The following is a 20935-nucleotide window of genomic DNA, read 5'->3' on the forward strand; positions in this document are numbered from 1 at the left end:
CATCCCTCAGGCTTCCTTTCTGGCCAAGACCAGGAAGAGGCACTTTGGAAGGAGCGGGGGTGGGGGTAGGACTTTAATGCTTAACCAGTTGGCTAAACCTACATGCCAAGCAGGTTATGGGAAGAGCTATGAATATTCATGAAGGTGGTCCTGACACTTGCATATTGGACAAACATGCATGTATTTAATAACATATGACCCATGTTCACTTTGAGGTGGAAACTTAACATTCAAATATATTGCAATTAGGCTCTATATGTCAAGAGGTGTTTTGGGGATGCAAAGCCAGGCAAGTACACAACCTCTGTAAACCAGCCAGAACTAGTCTATTGTTGGTGGTTTTCTTATCAGGATAAAGTTACTGAAATCAGTCTCTTGTCCAACCAAAGCTGAAGTTATGGCTGGTAGAATAGGAGGTCAGTTAGTTAGTGTCCAGTGCTAAGCTACAATTGTTTTAATATTGCTTATCTCAAGGCCAGTACTTGTTTAGCTGCTAGAGAAAAATAAAAACCTTGTGGCAGTTAGAACACAGTTTATTTTTCTTTAAGTGCAGGGGTGATTGACTTAACCCTTGCGTGGAATGGCCTTAGGACCTATTTTTAATTTGATATCTTATTGCCACAGAGTCTGCTCTGTCAGTCTTAAAATCTCTATTTTGCCATACTTTCAGGTCAGTTGTGTCGAAACCATAAAAGGGAGGGGCATAGAATGAGGCTTTTCTGACCCCCTGTTCCATCATGGACATGAACTCAATTTTAAGGACTTTCTGGGGTCCCTTTTTCCGCAGGGAGTTCTTTCAGTCAGGAAGGGGCTTAGCATCTTATTTTTAGTTTAGTGCCCACGTGTGTGCAGGAGCACGTGGCCACAGGCTGCCATGATCTCCCTCCTGCTAGCCACTGGCTCAACACTGCTGTGCCTGGCCAGGGATGGGGACATCAATCTCCCCAACCCTCAGCAGATGGGTGAACACCAACAGATGGCACCCTCCCAGCCAGGACATGCTAATTACTTGGATAGGGAGTGAGCAAGGGGCTTGCTCCAGCCTGGTTGCTCTCCAAACACACTGTAGTGCTGACAGCCCAGGGCGGAGTTGGCTGCCACCATGACCAGCTCCAAATGCTATGGAAAGTGCACCTCATCCCAGCCTTCTCTGCATCTGTGTCTAGGACTCTACCTGGGGCGGCAAGCAGCAGGCCACTGGGCCTGGCAGGAGAGGGGATTGGGAAAGAGAGATCCAGAAACATCCCACAGGGTGGTACAGTGGCAGAACTGCATGTGCCACACACAGGTACATGCAGTTTCCTCCCTTCTTCCTTCAGACTTCATTCAAAAAACGAATTCAAAGATTAGATTATTATGAATTTCAAGATGGTGACTCCAAAGCATTAAACCCCAAGGGTGAGGCTCCTGGTGAACTGCTTACTCAGCCATGCCTGCCACCCAGAGAATGGCAACAAACCAAGAGAGCTAAAGTACATATCATTAAGTAAAGAGACTTCTGCCAGTCCTTTCCCTAATCCTCTCCATCCATTCCCTACTCCAAACTCGGTGGAATGAAGGATGGGGGAGAGGTATGTATTAAAGAGCAGATTCTACCTTATTCCTTATTCCTAGGACAGTTTCCTCAGTCCAGGGTTGAGGCCTGAATTAGTTGGGGGGTGGGGGTAGGGAAAACACATTAAAATCAGACAAGGCTTTATAAATAACTCATGATATCCCTAAATCTGTGAGATCAGCCTGAGATGTCAGCAAGAGGCAGAGAAAGAATAGCCAGTAGAGCATGTTTGACAGCAATTGGTGAAAAATAAAGCCATTTTCTGTCTGTACCTACTACAAGTTCAGGTTATTTCGATAAAACATGGTTCAGCAATATAATAAATGTATAGCCCACATTAACAAATTAGAACTCACCAGGAACTCCACCAGTACAAGCCATTACATAGAAGGCATAAATGATAATATCATGATAGAATCAAGTAATTCAAATAACATGAGTAATTTGAAATGGGCTGATTAGTTTTGTCAAGATGGTATGTTGTATTGATAACCAACATGCAATTTGGTGACCAACATGCAATTAATTGCTTTTATTGCAGAGAGGCACATTATCTTTCATACAAATGAGCAATAATCATCTGATTAATATCGACCAGGATAGTATTCCAAATAATCAAATACAGTTTATTCTATTTTCAAATTCAAATCTGCCCTGAAGATATACGCTATGGGACTTTAAGGACATCAGTTTGCACAGCAACCACATTTTAAACTTCTGTCCTTGTCTTTCTTTTGCCTTATTTTTCTTACCTACTTCTAATTCACATTATCTTGAGAAATCATATTCAGTTATTAAAGTTCCTTTTCACAAAACATTCTCATTCTCTTCTGTCTACCTGAACTGCATATTTATTTATAAGCAATTTATCTGGTCCCAAGGCTACCTTCCCATTGATTCATGATTTAATTTAGATATGACCTTACCCAAGATACAACCTAATTTGAAATATATATATATATATTTTTTGGGACAGTGTGATTGCTCCAAAAATTTATTTGATGTGTGGGTTTGTGTTTATAACACTTCTTTGAAGTGCAAAATACTTGAAAAACCTGCCTTAATGTTCTCTGATGAAGTAAAAAAAATTATGTAAGCGTAAGTACTTTCTTCCTTACTTAGGATCCCTTGTTGAGTTAGCTAGTTTTGGAAATATTGGAACATATATGTCACTTTTAAAGGACACTGGCTTGTACCTCAAACTTCAGAAAGTCTTATTTCACAATACAAAATGTGTTTCAAAAGAGTTGCTAATGACATTATAATTTCACCTATTTTTGATTGTCTAAGGTAAGGAGTGGTCAGCTAGCACCACAATTTTGTAGAAAACCTTTGAAACACTCTTGCAGAAAATAAGTTTCTATAATCAACTGTACTGATCCTAGAATTGAGAGTAACAGCAAATCCTTCAAATAATCTAACTGATAATAAAATGTAGTTCGGTCTTTCCTACAACAAACTAATATCAATATATTAAAAGGAAAACTATTGTAATTTTTTCTCAGTGACTTTGTGAAATCTCTTTTCTACACTTGGCCCCATCATTGACCAAAAATAGCGTTATGATTCAGCAGGGGATTGAAAGGAAGGAACAACTGACAATGTTGTTTTGACAATGCTGAACTTCATCTGATCCTGTGTGTTCCTGGAAAGTATCAAAGGTCTGGAAATCCCCGCCACATTTTGTATTCTGAGAAATGACCACTCCACTCTCACATATTCCAAGATCAGACCCACCTCTATCCTTCCCCAGTGAATGTGACTCACTTGCATACCTGACTCTTTGAAGCGCTTGACCTCCTTCCTTTTCTTTGAGATGTTTCTCATTAATAAATGCCCTTTCTATTGCAATAAACTGAAAAAAAATCATCTTCTTAAATGTCCAGTGCATTTGTTTTTCAAGGTTTCTTTAAAAGAGAAAAAAAATTATGTTTAAATTATTTGTTAAATCCAGGAAAGAAAAAATTTGCAGTTGGAAAAGCAAGACACTATAGTGTGATAGAGTGTTTTAAAGCAGTGTTTACAGAGAAAGACTAGGTGGCTCCATTCCATAAATGAGGTAGTTGGAATATAACATTGACTGCTATGCCTAAGGCCTTGCCAAGAAATAACAGCAGCACCAGTACAGAATTGATGTTGAAATAGCAGTTTTCATATCACTTCTTTCTCTTGCTTCTTTGAGGGTGTTGTTTATTCTCATTGAAATGTTGATCATAATAATGGTTACAGAAATAGATATAAATAGACATAATTCTTTCTCTCATTCATCTCCATGTTAAAAAAAATTGTATGTACAGGGAGGGGTGTGTGTGTGTGTGTGTGTGTGATTTGAACAGGCTTATAAGTGGCACAATAAGGAACAATAGACCTTACTCATGAAGATTAACTCACCTGCAAGGATTTAGACAATGTAGTCACAGGCTAGTTATGATTTTGTAGCAACTCATGTGCAAATATTTGCAATCTCAGTTACTCTCTTACTTAGAAAGATGGCAAAGGCTTGTAGCGGTGATAGCAGTCATGGAAAGAAGCAGGTTTTCAATACATAGGACTGCTTTAATGTAAGTATTTTAGACAATGCAGAAACTTCCATTATGAAAAGGGAATGCCAGCAGATATATATAAGAAGGCTCTGCTTCATGGGGAAAAATGAACTAAAAATTTAAAAGGTTCTTCAGTTACAGTAATCTACACCTCAGAGCTTCTAGGCAGACCCATGAGTGAGTCTGACATGGCAGGTTCTAGTTGCAAACAGGGATTCTTCTGAAGGAAACAAGTGCAGAAATTTGAATATGGCTAGACATTTCATTTGTATCAAAAATAGTTTTACTTCTAAGTGTTCTTTGCATTGTTAGTTGCAACCCATTTGTAACAGCATACAACAGGAAATGACAATAATGTCCTACAGAATGAGATGGGTAAAGTAAACTATGGTGCACCCATTCAGTGAACAGCTCTGCAGCATATGGAAATCAGTTTTCAGGAACAGAGAAGAAAATCTGGCTACAAATAGACACTTTCCCCAACACAATGTAAGTTCAATAAGGGGAGGAGCCATGTCCATCTTTTGTTACTGTATCCCCAGCAGACAGTGCTTGATATAAGTGCTTAGATTAATAAACACAAGTGTTTACAAAAGTGTTCCATTTGAAAAAATGTAAATTATGTACAGAAAACCTCTAAGAATGTACATTAAAATGTGAACTGTTTAATTCTGGGTAGATGATTTTTTTTGCCAGTGGATATTTAAAATTTTTTAAATAATGAAGCTTCATTTTCTAACCAGAACAGAAACAATAAAACTAAGTTAAAATATATTATTTCATGGGTTTTCCAAAGTAGTTCCTATAAAATAGCCCATTTCTATATTTAGGCCGTTTACAGAGCTAGCTGGCTTCTTCTTAATCATAGAAAGCGGCTTATTTTCTGAAATCCTTGCATTTTATCCAGGCTTATCCCTCAGTGAACAATCATGCACAGTCTGTTCAGGATTGTGATGAATAAATGAAGTGAAAATCAAAATGAGGTAACTCTTATATGCTGTCTTCACTCTCATATTTTTCAGGTAAACTGTGATTTCATTCTTCTTGGAGTAAGAACCAAACAGAAATCTTGTTGCTCCCGAGGAGAAATGAAGCTAATGGGAACAGTCCACCTCTTCACAGTCTTCACAAGCCACCAATCTCAAGAGAAGAAAACTGGCAAAACTCCTAGGAGCTCATTCCAAATACTCTAATAATTCCCTTAAGCAGTAAACATATTTTCTTTTTCAGTGTTAGATGTACGTTATTGAAGAATACAATGCCTGTATTGCTAGCCATTAACAAAAGTTATATTTGATTGGCTAACAAATGTGCATTGATGCTCCTCCAGAGGAATGCCAAGTGTGGGGGTGTGATAGAGACCCATTCTCCTAGACTAGATTGCCAAATGTATTCAGTGATGCATTTGATTCAAAACAGGGAAATGAATATGCCCAGGGGAAGCATTCGACATATTGAATGTTATACTTCAAAGTATATGAAAAAAACAGAAAAGCCCGAAGAAGCTGAGTATTGGATGAAGAGAACAGTGTAGATTTATTCTGTTCATTTGTATATTTGTCCCTTTTTAAACATCTGGTTTTGTCAAAATCAGAAATGTAATACAATTGCAGTGCTAGGCTAAATAATAGCTACAAATTCCTGGCCATCTAGAATATTAATCTGTGCTCTATTTTGAAAATATAATCCTACCAAAATACTACTTTTAAATCAAGCTTAAAACCCATTAAATAAATAGTTCTTTTGAAGTTTATTTATGGTCTGTCTACAATGAAATGGAGAAGGGTTTTAATACATTATATTAGCTCAATTTTGGAGAGTATCATATAAAAATATAATCCTTGGGAAGTTTCAAAAGAATTGGAAAAGTTGTATTAAGAAAATAGAATGAAATATCCCAGAGTTAGCCTGCCTGTGAGGGAATTCATAATGGAAAAATAATTTTCCTTTTGATATTTTGTACCCAGGAGGAAGATACTTTTCTAGAACCCTCTGTGATTCAGAATGGAGAATCAAAACCAATGTTATTGGTTTAAAAAGCAGAAAGTTTTTGTCTCCTCATCTGGTGAAAAAATAATTCAAATCATTTTGATTTACTTTATAGTGAAATAAAAGGAATTACACTGAAAATAATACACCATTTAATTTATTTCTCTTAATTCAATCCCAGCAATCAAAATAGGTATCGGAGTATTTCATATTTCCTGCCAAGGGCTTTTCTTTAAATTGAATCTTGTTCAGAAAATACTCAAAACAAAAGCATGCACACTGCCGATCTGCAAAATGAACACTGATCATAGGAGGTTTTCCTACTTAACAAAAATTTATTTAATACCCACTTGACCTGGTTTACTTGCTCAACCAAAGATATTAAGGATTACTATGGGATAAATACATTTCATTCAGTTTTTTCACTCAATACAATATCTGGAAGCATCTCCAGTTGTTTATAAATTGAGAGTCCACATCCCTTTGGAGATGTTCTTTTCCTTTCTTTGGTATCCCCCTTTCAGAACTCACACCAGACAGTGTACATACCTCTATTTTAACATTCGTCACATGTTTTATAGCTCCAGTTCACTGCTCCTGTTGGCTATGCACTTAGAGAAGGCAGGAATGCTATTTCATACTCATTTTTTCAGTACATAACACTTAGTGAAGTGCCTGGCACACGTAGATGGTCAATAAACATTTGTTGAACAAAGTGATTAATTAAAAACCTCTAAAAAGCTGTGAAAACAATACATGATCTACAAAATGCAAGATGTTATTATTGATGACTGATGTATTAATTTAACATTAGAATGAGAAGAATAAGTGGAAGTTTAGCTTCCCCTCTCCACTTATGCTCACAAATACATGAAACAATATTTTTTATTTATATATATTTATTTATTTTATTTATTTATTTTTTGAGATGATGTCTCGCTCTGTTGCCCAGGCTAGAGTGCAGTGGCTCAATCTCAGCTCACTGCAACCTCTGCCTCCCACGTTCAAGTGATTCTCCTGCCTCAGCCTCCCAAGTAGCACAGACTACAGGCATGTGCCACCATGCCCGCTAATTTTTGTATGTTTAGTAGAGATGGGGTTTCACCATGTTGGCCAGGCTGGTCTTGAACTCCTGACCTCAAATGATCTGCCCACCTCGGCCTCCCAAAGTGCTGGGATAACAAGCATGAGCCACTGCACCTGGCCTGAAACAATATTTAAATAAGAATAAATACTTGACTGGAGAAGGAGATTGGAGATCCTTCATAGGATTCTCAGCTGTGTGAGTGCAGATGATACCACCTCTATGTGGATGTTCTTGCCTAGGATGGTTGAGCTCTGGTAGATAACCAGGCACTTGGCTGGCACTAAGAAACAAAATATCTTTGAATTATTGTTATAGTCCAGCTTTCTTCCCTAGTTAAATAAAGAACATTTCATTAAGAAAGAAGGAGGGTTCAGATGAAGTAGTTATAAAGCCCTTCCCAATAGAAAACTGTTTTTCCCATAATACACTTGCCTATGACTCTTATTTATGGAGTCAAACTTTTCTAGGACCTAAACTCTTTCTTAGATGTAAATCAGACAGCTTTCAAATTTTCATTAGGGCAGGAGAGGTGACTTGCTCTTTCCCAGTTCCATCTAGGACTATCCAACTCATATTCAAGAGTTTTGTTTTTAAACATCATCTGGCTTTAAAGTTGTATACATTTGAAATTCCCCTTCATACATATACACCCCAGTAAAATAAATTAAATAAAATATACACAATGGGGAATAAAATCCTAGAATAGGTGTCAATGACATGGTTGTTTTCCAGAATGATTCTACCAACATGTCCTCCTAGGGATTTTCTTCTCTTTATCCGAGATGAATCGGTGCTGGGGCTGCATATCGATTTTCTTCTCATGAAGTCTTCTGAGTTTAGAGAGAGGGAAGTCTGGTCCATGTCAATCTCGCTGTCATGGTAGCAACCATCGAAGGCCATAGCTTGAACTGCATCAATATTGTACATCCTAGAAATCTGTCAAAAAACTTTTTTTAAAGTGGGTCTTGAATATGGTTTTACAAATAGGAATTATAGTAAATAATGTTAATAAAGTTAAATATGATTTATCAGAACAGCAAGATAGGCCAATTGGATTTGTTTTTCAACTTATTTTTTTTCTTTATAGAAAATATAGCAGTATCCTCCGTATATATATATTTTTTGGTCCAAAACTAAAACCATGTCATCGGTGATCCATTTATGCTTAAATTGGGGATGGGATAGGGAAAGACTTTAGCTGCTCCATTGAAATGCAAATTAGCCAGGCCTTCCCATTTTTGCTTCAGAGCACCTATAAATGATCCTAACATGGCCCAATTAAACAACATAAAACTGGTTTATTTTTCTGAAGGAGCAAATTATCAATGCTTTCTGGCTCCAGTGCCTGATTGAATCAAAACTAAAATTTTCTTGAAGGTTTTACTCTGAGGAAGATAGTGGTTCTCACTAGTTTAGAGCAGTGTCTACAAAGCAGCTGTTAGTAATTGCTCTTGGAGAAAACAAAATCACTTCTTGATTCATAGGGAAGTTCAAAAATGAACAAGTAGAGAGAGGCTACTATCGGATGAAATTATTCAGAATTCAAATTGGAGGCTGCAGAATAAATGCTGCCAAAACATGTCTTTGATTTATAGTGATTTAAAAACCTAATATTTTACTGAATTCAAAAGACATGAAGACTATTTTGTGCAGTCAGTGAACTAATCAAGGACCCATAATTGAGTTATGTTGTCCCTTTTTATTTTTTTAACTTTTAAATTAAAATTTATCATTATTTTTTATTTATTGAGACAGGTTCTCACTCTATCATCTAGGCTGGAGGGCAGTGGTGTGATTATAGCTCACTGCAGCCTTGACCTCCTGGGCTCAAATGATCATTCCCACCTCCGCCTCCTGAGTAGCTGGGACTATAGACACACATCACTACACTAGGCTAATTTTTTTTCCCACTCATTTTCTTTTATTTAACTTTAAGCAGGGCTTGATCAGAAAGAAGAGCTCAGAGGAGTGAGGCAACACCAACACCAGGGCATACGATTCATCCACGGCTCCCCTGACACCAGTTCCAGCCCGGATGGGGCTTGAAGTAGCTTCAAGTGCCCTGCCATGCTGGGACAATGGAAAGTATGAAAGCCAAACCTTGGGACCCGAAGAGTAATATGTCTGTGAAGGTACCATCACTATCAGGCACCCCATGCAGAAGGACGCATAATAGATACATCCCCAGAGACAGTATTTTATTTTATTTTTAGTAGAGACAAGGTCCTGTTATGTTGCTGAAGCTGGTCTTGAACTCCTGAGCTTAGGCAATCCTTCTGCCTTGGCCTCTGAAAGTTCTGGGATTACAGGCATGAGCTACCGCACCCAGCCAAGAAAGAAAATAGCTATTTTTCCTCTTTCCAAGCAATGGTCAACACCAGGGATACATTTTCTATAGACCTGCTGTTCCAGTTCTGAGTGTCTCGGGGAGAGAGGTGGTTGGAATATGTACATGAACATGATGGTACTGGGTGGTAGTGGTGTGTGGTGGTGGATAGTAATAATGTGAGATGGATGGTGGTGGTAGGTGATGGAGGTGGTGAATTGTGGTGGTGGGTGGTGGGTGGTGGTGAATGGTGGTGGGGGGTGATAGATGGTGGGTGGTGTTGGGTGGTGGTGGTTATGGTGGTGAGTGGTGGTGATATGTGGTGGTGGGACTGTTGGTGAATGGTGGTGGTAGGTATTGGTGTCTGGTGGTGATGGTAGATGGTGCTCATGATGGTGGCGTTTGGTAGTGGTGGATGGTGGTCATGGTGGGTGGCGGTAAGTGGTGGTGGTGGATGGTGACAGATGATGGTGAGTGGTGGGTGGTAGGTGGTGAATGGTGGTAGTGGTGGATAGTGGTGGTGGGTGGTGAGTGGGGTAGAGGTAGTGAGTGGGGATGGTGGTGGTGGTAGGTGGTGGTGGGGGTGGTAGTTGGCAGTGGTCATGGTTGGTGGTGTTGGTAGGTGGTGCATGGTGGTGCGGGTATATGGTAGTGGTGGTGGGTGGTGAGTGGTGGTGATGGTGGTGGATGGTGTTGGTGATGTTATTGGTGGATGGTGGGTGACGGTGGTAGATGATGGTGTTGGATAATGGTGGTAGGTGATAGTAGGATGTAGTGGTGGTTGATGGTGGTGGGTGGTGGCGGATGGTGGTGAACAGTGGTTGATGATGGTGTTGGGTGGTGGGGATGGTGGTGGTGGATGTGGGGGATGGTGTGGTGGTAGGTGGTGAGTGGTGGTTGGTAGTAAGTGGTGGTCAGTGGGTGAGTGGGTGGTGTGTGGTGGTGTTGGATGGTGGTTAGGGGTAGATAGTGGTAGTGGGTGGTAAGTGATGGGTGGTAAGTGGTGAGTAGTGGTGGTGGGTGGTGGGTGGTGGTGTTGGTGGATGGTGGTAGAGGGTGGATGGTGCTGGGTGGTGGATGATGGTGGGTGGTGGATGGTAGTAGTAATGGTGGTAGGGGGGTGATGAAAACAAGTTTTGCCTGATTTGTTTTCATAGAGAGGAACTCCATAGCGAGGCCTAACATTTCAGCCCTTTCTCATCATCCCTTGGTCACTCTACTGTAGCAGTCTGGGAGAAGAAACTGGCACGTTTAGCTCTGTCCCTTTTGAGTCCTCCATTTGGTGTCTGCATTGGTGTCCAGGTCTTTTCTCTGAAATGAAGTAAAGAGATACTGTCCTTCCAGGGATAGGCCTGAACATTCTTGTTTTGCCAGTGACCAAGACAATGAGTACATTTAAGCTAGTGATGAAATATTAGTGAGCCCTCCTGCTCACAGACCTAAGCAACATTCTCCAAACTGCTTTACCAATAACAAAGGTGACATTGTTATATCCATATATCTGGCTCCCACAACTGGCTTTCTCTCTAATACTGGCTTCCAACTCCATATATATAGAGAGGTGTCATCTATTAGCCTCCAAACCCACAGACATTTCTTCTATCCAGCCTCTCCCATTGCGTCCTATTTCTTCCAAGGCATCTCATCCTATTGGATTTGTTCCCACTCTTCCTAGTAATACTCCTATTCCCTCAGGGCAGGTGTTCTGGGCACTACTCACAATAAGAACTTCCATTTGTATAGCACTTTATATTTGCAAAGGTTTTAGGCCCTTTTACTATATCACTTGATCATCATAACAGCCCTGTGAAGTACATGGGGAAGAAATGACACCACTGTGGAAGCACAGAAGGGGTTTAGGAGACTTAACCTGGAACACAAAGCTGGGATGTGGTGGATTTGGTTTGCCATCAAGACTTCTTCTTTTTTTTTTTTTTTTTTTTTTTTAGACGGAGTCTTATTCTGTCGTCCAGGCTGGAGAGCAGTGGCAGTGGTGCAATCACAGCTCACTGCAACCTCGGCCTCCCAGGTCCAAGCAATTCTCCTGCTTGAGCCTCCTGAGTAGCTGGGATTACAGTTTCCCACCACACGCCCAGCTAATTTTTGTATTTTTAGTAGACATGGGGTTTCATATGTTGGACAGGCTGGTCTGGAATTCCTGACCTCAAGAAATCCACCTGCCTTGGCCTCCCAAAGTGCTGGGATTAGAGGCGTGAACCACTGTGCCTGGCCTACCATCACTTCTTCTGACTTCAATCATTTTTTCATTTTGTCCCACAAAGATATGAATGGCAAATAGGACATTCCCTTGAGATAATTGCATTTATTTGAGATAATTGAGGATGCTTAGAATGGCGGTTTCCAGGGCCTGAGGGGAGGAGAATATGGGAAGTTGCTGTTTGATGGGTATAGAGTTTCAGTTTTGCAAGATGAAAGAGCTCTGGAGATTGGTTGCACCACAATGTGAATATACTTAACACTACTGAACTGCACACTTAAAAACAATCCAGATTGTAAAATCTAAGTTATAGTAATTTTACAATTAAAAAGTGAAAAATAGTTTTTAAAATGGAGGATGCTTATTACCTGAAAAGAAGTTCTGCATAGTGGTACACAAAAAGATTGTGTATAATATCAACAACTACAAAACAATCAGGCAGAGTGAACACACGTTGTGTGGCAGGTGGGGGCAGGAAGTTGTAGATATTTTTGAGTCAAAGGACTCGATGGAGGTGAGCCAAAAGTACTTCAGTGCCTATTTCTTCTGTTAACCACTCCTCGTATAAAAACAAAATAAAACATGAAGAAAATTCTTTCCCTCCTTACACATTTTTCCTGTCACCTTTCACTTCACAGACTATCCAAATCATTGCTATTCAGTATGGGTAATAGATCAACAGCATCAGCATCACTTAGAGCTTATTAGAAATTCATAGTCTCAGGTCCCACCCCAAATCTCCTGAATTAGAGTTTAATGAGGACCCGGGTGATGCCTACACACCACTGCCGCATACTGCTTTAACAGCTCCTGGTTTCCTTACACGTGCGTAGCACTCACTGTGGGCATGTAAGTGACAGGCAAACATAGCCACATGCTGCTAGCAAAGAAATGAAAGCATCTGCAAGAAAACAAAATCAGCTCTTATTAGAGCTTTGACTCAAAGGATGTAAAATCAAAGGATGAAGTGAGCATTCCAGATCTGAATTGCAACTGCAGTTCTGTTGGCTGAGAATCTGTTGGCAAATCACTTCATTTCACTAGAACTCTGCTTGTTCGTTTATAAAATAGAGATAACAATCTCTGCAAGATCTATACTGGGGGATGACAGGAAGGTTCAGTGTGAGAAGAGGATATAAAAACACCCTGAAAGTATGAGATGCTCTCAGAAGTAGAAAAAATATTAAATAATGTTTAGTTGCATATAAATGCTCATGTAAAAAAAAACTTAAACCAATGTGAATAGATTTCATTGAAGTTATGGGTATATGTGTATAGATATTCTGTACATAGGATGTATATGTATACATATATACTATATGCACATATGTATGTGTGCGTATGTGTGCTATTCTCTTAAGTGTAGACTAGAAACGAATGACTCTTATCAGTTAAGTTTCTGAAGTACAATATCTTATATAAGTTCTTGTAAAAGCAGGAAACTGGTGCCCAAATCCTCTGTGAAATGAAGCAGGTAGAGAGCAATCTATCTACATTTATTAAACAATGTCACAAAAAACATGGATAACATTTAGAGCCCAGAAGGCACCTCATTCCTAGGATACTGTAGGGGGAAGAACCTCCCTTTATGCTCTACCACTCTCCCGAGTGACAAGAAGAGATATATAAATGCTGGCTCTCGATGGAGAGAAACATATCATTTATTGGTTGAGAGCACACACACAGCCTTTGAAGTTAAGGAGACCCAGAAGCAAAGCCTGATTCCTCTTCAGCTGTACCACCCAGCTGCATTTATTCCACCTCTGTTAAATGAGGGCGATAAAATACTGACCTTAGTGTGAGAGTTAACTGACATAATATGTTACATGGTTGGTATGATGCCAATATATAATAAACCCCCATTACGTGTTAGCTATTATTATTATCATCATCATCCATTTGAAAGAGTGTTGTTTGTATGTCAACCCTTTTTATTCAAAGGGTACAGTTGGGGGAAAGGAGCATATTGAGAGGAATTTTGCACACACAAAAACTCCTGATGAAGGTGAGTGAGGATAAGAAAACAGCCAGCACAGAGCAGAGGGTAAGGTTCAATGTTAAATTGTCACCATACTGTCAACTTGCCTCTTGACAGGCATATGGACTTACTACAAAGGCTTACAACACTGTCAAGAGAGGGCAATAGATAAGGGTAGTCTTTTCCACATTCCCCAAGGGATCTGATAGTCAGAGCAAGGCTGTACCTTTCCTGTCTTCTTGAATTGTTTCCGCTCTTCCACTGTGGTGAGGTAGTTCACAGCTGCATACTCAATGACTGACAGGAACACAAAGAGGGAGCTGACCCACAGGTACACATCCACAGCCTTGAGGTAGGACACCTGGGGCATGGAGGCGCTCACAGCAGTGATGATTGTGGACATGGTCAGCACTGTGGTGATTCCTGCCATTTGAGAATAGTGGCAAGCTCAGTGATATAGCCATTCATTTCCAGGATCTGGTGCTGAATCACACCAGGGGATGCATTTCTAGAACAATATCAACCTGGTGATCCAAGAGGAGGGAAGGTGTGTGCATGTTGACCAGCTATATATCTTCAGCCTAAACAAACACTCTCATTGGATTTTTCTGTCTCTTTTTCTTGCCCTCACCCTATTGTCCAGAAGGTTTCCCTTCCTCCATTTAAAGGCTTCACAGAAAACAGAGTCTGACTTTTCTGTTTTTCACCCTCAGATGGGCCTCTTCTAAGCATGCCAGAAAGGTAAACATGTATTCAATTTAAAAAAAATATTCTAAAATCATTTCCTCTAACCTTTCCCATTCTTTCACAATTTTTACTGTTTATAACCTGTCTTTACGTCTACATTTAATATTTCATGCTTCCTGGGAGCTTATTTCTTCTTGAAAGATCTTTAGTAGCATTCAAGATTGCTATTCTCTATATTATGCTTTCACAGAAAATACTTAAAAAGCCATTGTTATTCTCTTTGTCGATTGCTAATGAAACTACAGTTCCATTGATTCTAAGTGTGCTAGTAGGGGTTCAGTTCACTGTAAACACTTACTCAGCAACAATTAAATTCCATTCACATTTTCCCCTTCCACTCTCCTCCCCATTCCCCTCTTTTCTCCTCCCTTCCCTCCTCCTCTTCCCTTTCCTTCTCTTCCCTTCTTCTCCCTTTCTTCTGCCTTCCCCCTTCCCTTTCCTTTTTTCCCCTCTTCCTTTTACTTCTTTGTTTTCTGGCATGATCATCAGAGGTAAGAAGATCAAGGTTCCGGGGGGAAAATGGAGAACGAAGTGACTCTGAGATCTCCTTAATAAAATGCTGGCCATGAGGAGGGCCATTCAATGTCTACACTAATTTCTCAGAGGGATATTGCCAGAGTACCACCTGGAGAGAAAGCATACTATTGTAAATATTTGAAATGTACACTGGCTGGTATGGTTTTATTTCTTAATTTCCCACCAGGGAGGTGCAAATGGAATCGTTAATGATTTTTATAAGTTGTGAGGACATTGTAATGTCAACAGACAGAGTCTCAAACAGCAGGAAGAGCACTGTGATTTACTCCTAAATGTACAGCCACAGCATGTGGACTGCTTTCACCAACACCTTTCTATCCTTTCTGTAATAATTCTGTTAGGCTCTCATCTGAGAGAGCCCCATATCAAACACAACGACAATTCTATAGAGCCATTCTATTTCAAATAAAGTTTTTAGTTTGTATGATCAAGATCAACACAACTTGGCAATCTGACAGTACCATAGGAGGACTTGGAATCTCACCTTCACACTGATTTGAACTCCAGAATAAGAAACCTAAATGCTATTCCAACTCTTACCATTGAACACAGACCACTGTCTTATCAAGTCCCAGGTTTCCCCCAACAATGGTACTATCAACGATCTGCATATCAGAGGGTGCTGTCTGTATTCCCTGGCTCTAAAACATACTTGCTACGTAAACATGAAGCAACGAGTGAACAAGAAGCATGGAATTTTATTGAGCATGGAATTTTTATTAACATTACAGGTATAGCTGAAGCCAAGATTATTAAATAAAACCTGCTTGCTTTTATCAAATATTTACCTACCACATATCTAGGTAAATAATTAGCCACACATAACAGAAAACAAATAGAAGCTCAGAGTGGCTAAGGGATTCCCCTATATTTTGTCAGCGCAGAGTGCAAATTCTGTTCAGAGTGCAGAATTATGCCAAGAGGCACAAAGAAGACACTGTGGCTTTACTGTGCCATACTGACATTTTCAGTATGCCAATGTCTTACTCTGTTCAAGATTTCACTGGCAGGAAGTGAAGGAATCGTGAACTAATATTCCCACTTAAGTGCTAACCTCATTAGTTTGAATTTTTTTTTCTTTTTTTTTTTTTTTGAGATGGAGTTTTGCTCTTGTCCCCCAGGCTGGAGTGCAGTGGCACGATCTCGGCTCACTGCAACCTCCGCCTCCTGGGTTCAAGTGATTATCTTGCGTCAGCCTCCTGAGTAGCTGGGATTACAGGCATGCGCCACCACCTGGGCTAATTTTGTATTTTTAGTAGAGAGGGGGTTTCTCCATGTTGATTAGGCTGGTCTCGAAATCCCAACCTCAGGTGATCTGCCCCCCTTGGCCTCCCAAAATGCTGGGATTACAGGCATGAGCCACCACGCCCAGCTAAAAAATTTTTAATGTCTTCTCTTATTGGTTTTTTAAGATATAAAAGATAGAACTTAATTTTTTTCAATGTGCAGTAATATGGAGCTTAGTGGACAAAATAAGGATTTTAAACAAACACACAAATGTATATGCCTGATTGGTCTCGTCACGTATTTGAAATTGATAACTACTGGGCAAATAAAAAGGAATTGCGCTATCTATATTTGCCAGAAAGCAATAAACTATTAATCATTTTCTTTAAAAGGGTGCTTAATCAAACTAATTGACAATAGCCTTATTTATTTTAAAACGAGCATTCTAAATTTTCCTTCTTTAAGATGAGTAATTAAAAAAAAGAATTAGAGTGGAGAGGAGGGATTGTTGGGTAGGGGGAGTGAGTGATGAGAAAACTGAGATGTAAATTCCTAAAGCAATAGAATTTGAAGTCAGGAGTATTATAGCTACATTAAATACACTTATTATATCTTGCGCCACCCCTCAAAAATACATTAATCTTGACAAATAGTATTCCTTCCAAACCCATTAAAGTTAATATCCCAATAAAGGAGTTTTGAATTATATGAAGCAACCATTTAGTCAAAGGAAGGTCATGTGTTTGGATTAGAAAATTATCTTCCCCACTACTGATGTTGCTACGCATAGTTAGGAAAGTGTTATGAGAAAATATTTAGTCTGACCCTTTGATTCAATTCCCCTGGGCTCTTGCAGCCTCACCATATTAACTTTTAAAGACGTGCATGGGGTCTTAAGAACCCTTTAGTCTGGGGGGAATTATTAATCTTTCAGTTTCATTGGCTATTTTTAGTCATGCATGGTGGAGAGTTTTGTTGACTGGTATGATAGCAGTAGGGAAGACAGGCATCACTTATGAAACCACTGAGTTTCTTCACCCCCTCAGTAACTGTGTTGCAGGTAGTTCTTTTGAAGGGAGGGGGTGTTTATATTCACCTTCAAGTGAGTAAAAATATTTTTCATATAGGCCTAGGCAGAACGAAAATATTACATGATATGAAGGAAAGGAAGGTGGCTTGAAATTCCAACATTGCTCTATGACCAGAAACTGACAACCATTTTCTCATGAAGGTGGTACAAGAGTACAAATAACTGTCACTAGAAATTCTCATAATCTCTGTGACCGTTAAATAAACTGCTCTTATCCAGTTGCCTAAGTATTCACTTTTCCAAGCATATGACATATCCTCTGTTAGGAGATGATTTTTTTCTCTGAGAGTGACTACAGGCCTAAAAACTTCGGTTGTCTTCCTCTGCCATATCTGTTTTCCAGTAAAGGAGCCCATTACTTAATTCATTCTATAGAGAATGGCATACCTCATGTAGAGGGATCAAGCAAGAATGATGGAGGCAAAGAAAGAAGGAGGGAAGTGGAAATGAGAGGAGAAAGTATAATATTTAAATATCCTTGAACAACTTTATAATTGTCTCACACTCTCCACACCAAATTGAATGGAGAGACATAATCATATTTTTGACCCATCACACATTCCAAGTTATGGTAGCTATTATCTCTTATGAGAATTGCCTAATCACAGTGGATACTTCTATGCTGTGCACCCTCTACTGCTCTTTACCTGAAACATGGCAAATGTGGGAGGGTCTTCACCAGCAAATGAATCATCCTTTATCATTTCCAGTTAGCAACTAAAAATATGGTGGTCTAAACCCTGGCAACTTAACAACTACATACTGAATATGAACTATGTGCAGGAGGACACTGTGCTACTCACTGAAGGAACAACAACAACAACAAAATGGTAATAGTGGTCCTAGTCCTTAAGGAGCTCACATTCTAATAGAGGTCAAAAGATAAGCCACTCCTGTCCCACAGCAAAACATGAAATAGAGGAAGTAAGCTACTTAGGAGATACAGAAAATGCCACGTGTTCAAAGATGAGAGAGACCATGTGTGCTTGGAGTCATCACTGAAGGCTTTCGGCCATGTAGAGATGGCAAGATTTTGACAGAGAAACACAGGTGGGGAGGAGGAGCCAATCATAATGCCGAAGGACACAATTCCAGATTCCATAATTCCAAAGGTTGAAATCCCAAAAGATCAAAATCTCTAAAGTCTAAAATTCTAAAAATCACAGTCTTGAAAGATCAAAATACTGAAAATATTGTTCTAAAAATAATTTTTAAAAATTTAAAAGCTATTTATTTATATTTTAAAAAGGTAATTTATTTAAGAAACATAAAAAAAGACATAACACTTCATAAGCCACTTTACACAGTAAAATAAGGCAATAATAACACACATATTTCTGTAAGCATAAACACTCAGGTATACTAACAACAGTTGCACAGGCATAACAGTTATGAGCAGATGAACCATATTGATACAGAAATAGGTCAAAAGGGAAACATATAAATGCATATCACTATGGTGGGTCATTGTGGGCACCCAGCTTTATAACTGTGGTCATCTGAAACACTGTGATGAACAACTTAAATCTTTTGAGGATCGATCAAAAACCATGATGGTCACCACCACATATGTAGTCACACAAAGAGCTGAGATCTCATGAAATTTTATATTTCACAAATGCAGATGTACAAAAAGGACATGTCTTCATTTATTGAGAAAGTTTCAACATTTTTACATACATGCACAGTACTTACACACAAAGTTAATGTGATAATGCACTTTCATGGAGCTAAATTTGCAAAAATGCATAATACAAATTAGAACTCTCTAACAGTCTAACTTCTTTATATCTCCACTACTAGAAATGATGCAAAGATGAAATACATAGCATAGCCAATTATAATATAATTCTGACAATTAAAAATAGTAAAAAAAAAAACTTAAGAAAAACAGACCAAAAATCAAAAAGAAAATTTCACATATGAAACAGTGTATTACAGCAATAGGTTATAGGCAATTGCATGAAGATAGTGCATAGTAACTGGCCTAACATGATGTAATTATCCTCTGATTGTGATTTTTGAGATTTTAGACTTGAGGGATTTAGACTTTAGGGATTTTGATCTTTCAGGATTTCAACATTCAGGATTATGGCATTTAGTATTGTGTCTTTTGAGATTATGATCCAAACCAGTATAATGAATTATGTAAACATTTGGAAGATCTCTGTAACTCAGTGAACCAACATTTTCCAAATGACCAATGCATCAGTGAAAAATCTATTCAAAGTATAAGACAGACCAATGGACTGTAATCAAAAGTATAAGATAGACCAATGGATTGTAATCTAACAGAGTAGAAAATATTTGTTTCAGATAGCACATTGCAATTAAACTTTAAGGAATTATCACTTGCTGAGTTTTGGTGTAATGTGAAGGGAGGCTATCCACAATTATCTGGAAAGACTATTAAAATACTACTCCTTTTCAAACTATGTATCTGATGAGGTCAGATTTCTCCCTGTATTTCAACCAAAACCTATTGCAATAGACTGAATGAAGAAACAGAGATAAGAATCCAGCTGCCCTCTATAAAGGTAGACATTAAGTATTTGCAAAAATGTTTAAAAATGCCACTCTTCTCACTAAATGTTTTTGTTTTAGAAAAAATAATTATGCTTCATATAATGTTACCATGTTAACTTGTAATGAGTTGATTATTCCTAGTTTTAAGCGAATTAATACATATTTTCAAATTCTATTTTAACATCTAATATGGCTAATAATGATAGACACGACCCACAGCAACAAAAGCTCTCTAGTGTCCTCGTTAATTTTTAAGAGTGTAAATGGGTCCTAAGGCCATAGTTTGAGAATCACTGCCAAAGATTAAGAAGGAAATTGAGGTTTCAGATATGAAAGGCTCAACAAACTGGGAGGCCCCGAACAGAATGAGGAAAAGTGAAGAGAATAAGTGGCTTCCCTGCTAACCCATTAAAGTAAGTTATTATTAAGACACCAACAGTACAATGTGAATTAGTTTGAAGGTTCTTTTTTTTCCGTGATGTAAGGGTTTGTCACGAAAAGCTAAATGAGCTTGGGTAATGCATGGGAGTGTACCTAGAAAGGGAAAAGATAAGATTTAAAAGTGAGGCTATTTATGCTTCATACTTTCACTCTCTTTCCTTACTATCATCCAGCTACAGGTCTGTTGGCACATCCTGCATCCCTGAAGTCTGGGTTCCCAAGGAAAGACTCGGTTCTAAACAGGCTGAATGCTTGTAGTACCTGAAGGTGAAGTCCAGTATACAACTGAAAGTACCCAAATGGAACATGCTTACATACGGACAGTAGTTGGAATTAAAAAGTTTGTTCCATTTGATAAGAGTCAAAAGTGAGCAGATCCTTGGGAGGGAGTTACTCATACTTAAGGAGTGGAAGAAAAAGCAGGAAAGAGAAAAGGAAAAAAAAGTCTTTGGGAGTAGAAAAAAACTAGACTAGCGGAGAGTATTGAAAGCTAATGCATTGTGTGTGTAGTTGGTTTCATCTAACACTATGGGCCAGGCATCAAGCTAGGCAGTTGACATGATGAAATTAATTAATTCTCCCATTTAATTCTCATAGTGACCTTTAGGAGGTAGTATGAATAATTTCATTTTGCAGATGAGGAAGATGAGGCTGGAACTCTTGACCACTAA

General features: G+C 38.8%; 1 protein-coding gene across 1 annotated transcript in view; it reads right to left on the minus strand.

Moving 5' to 3' along the window:
• Positions 1 to 6228: 6228 nt before the first annotated feature.
• GABRR3 (gamma-aminobutyric acid type A receptor subunit rho3) overlaps positions 6229 to 20935 on the minus strand; it is a 50379-nt gene continuing 35672 nt past the window's right edge. The window contains exons 9-10 of the mRNA XM_004035950.4: positions 13923 to 14119; positions 6229 to 8110 (exon numbers count right to left, since the gene is read on the minus strand). Of these exons, the coding sequence (XP_004035998.1) occupies positions 7811 to 8110; positions 13923 to 14119 (497 nt within the window). The 3' untranslated portion in view covers positions 6229 to 7810. The remainder of the gene's footprint in view (positions 8111 to 13922; positions 14120 to 20935) is intronic.

This window comes from Gorilla gorilla, chromosome 2, assembly GCF_029281585.2.
Source record: "Gorilla gorilla gorilla isolate KB3781 chromosome 2, NHGRI_mGorGor1-v2.1_pri, whole genome shotgun sequence".
Classification (NCBI taxonomy): Eukaryota; Metazoa; Chordata; class Mammalia; order Primates; family Hominidae; genus Gorilla; species Gorilla gorilla.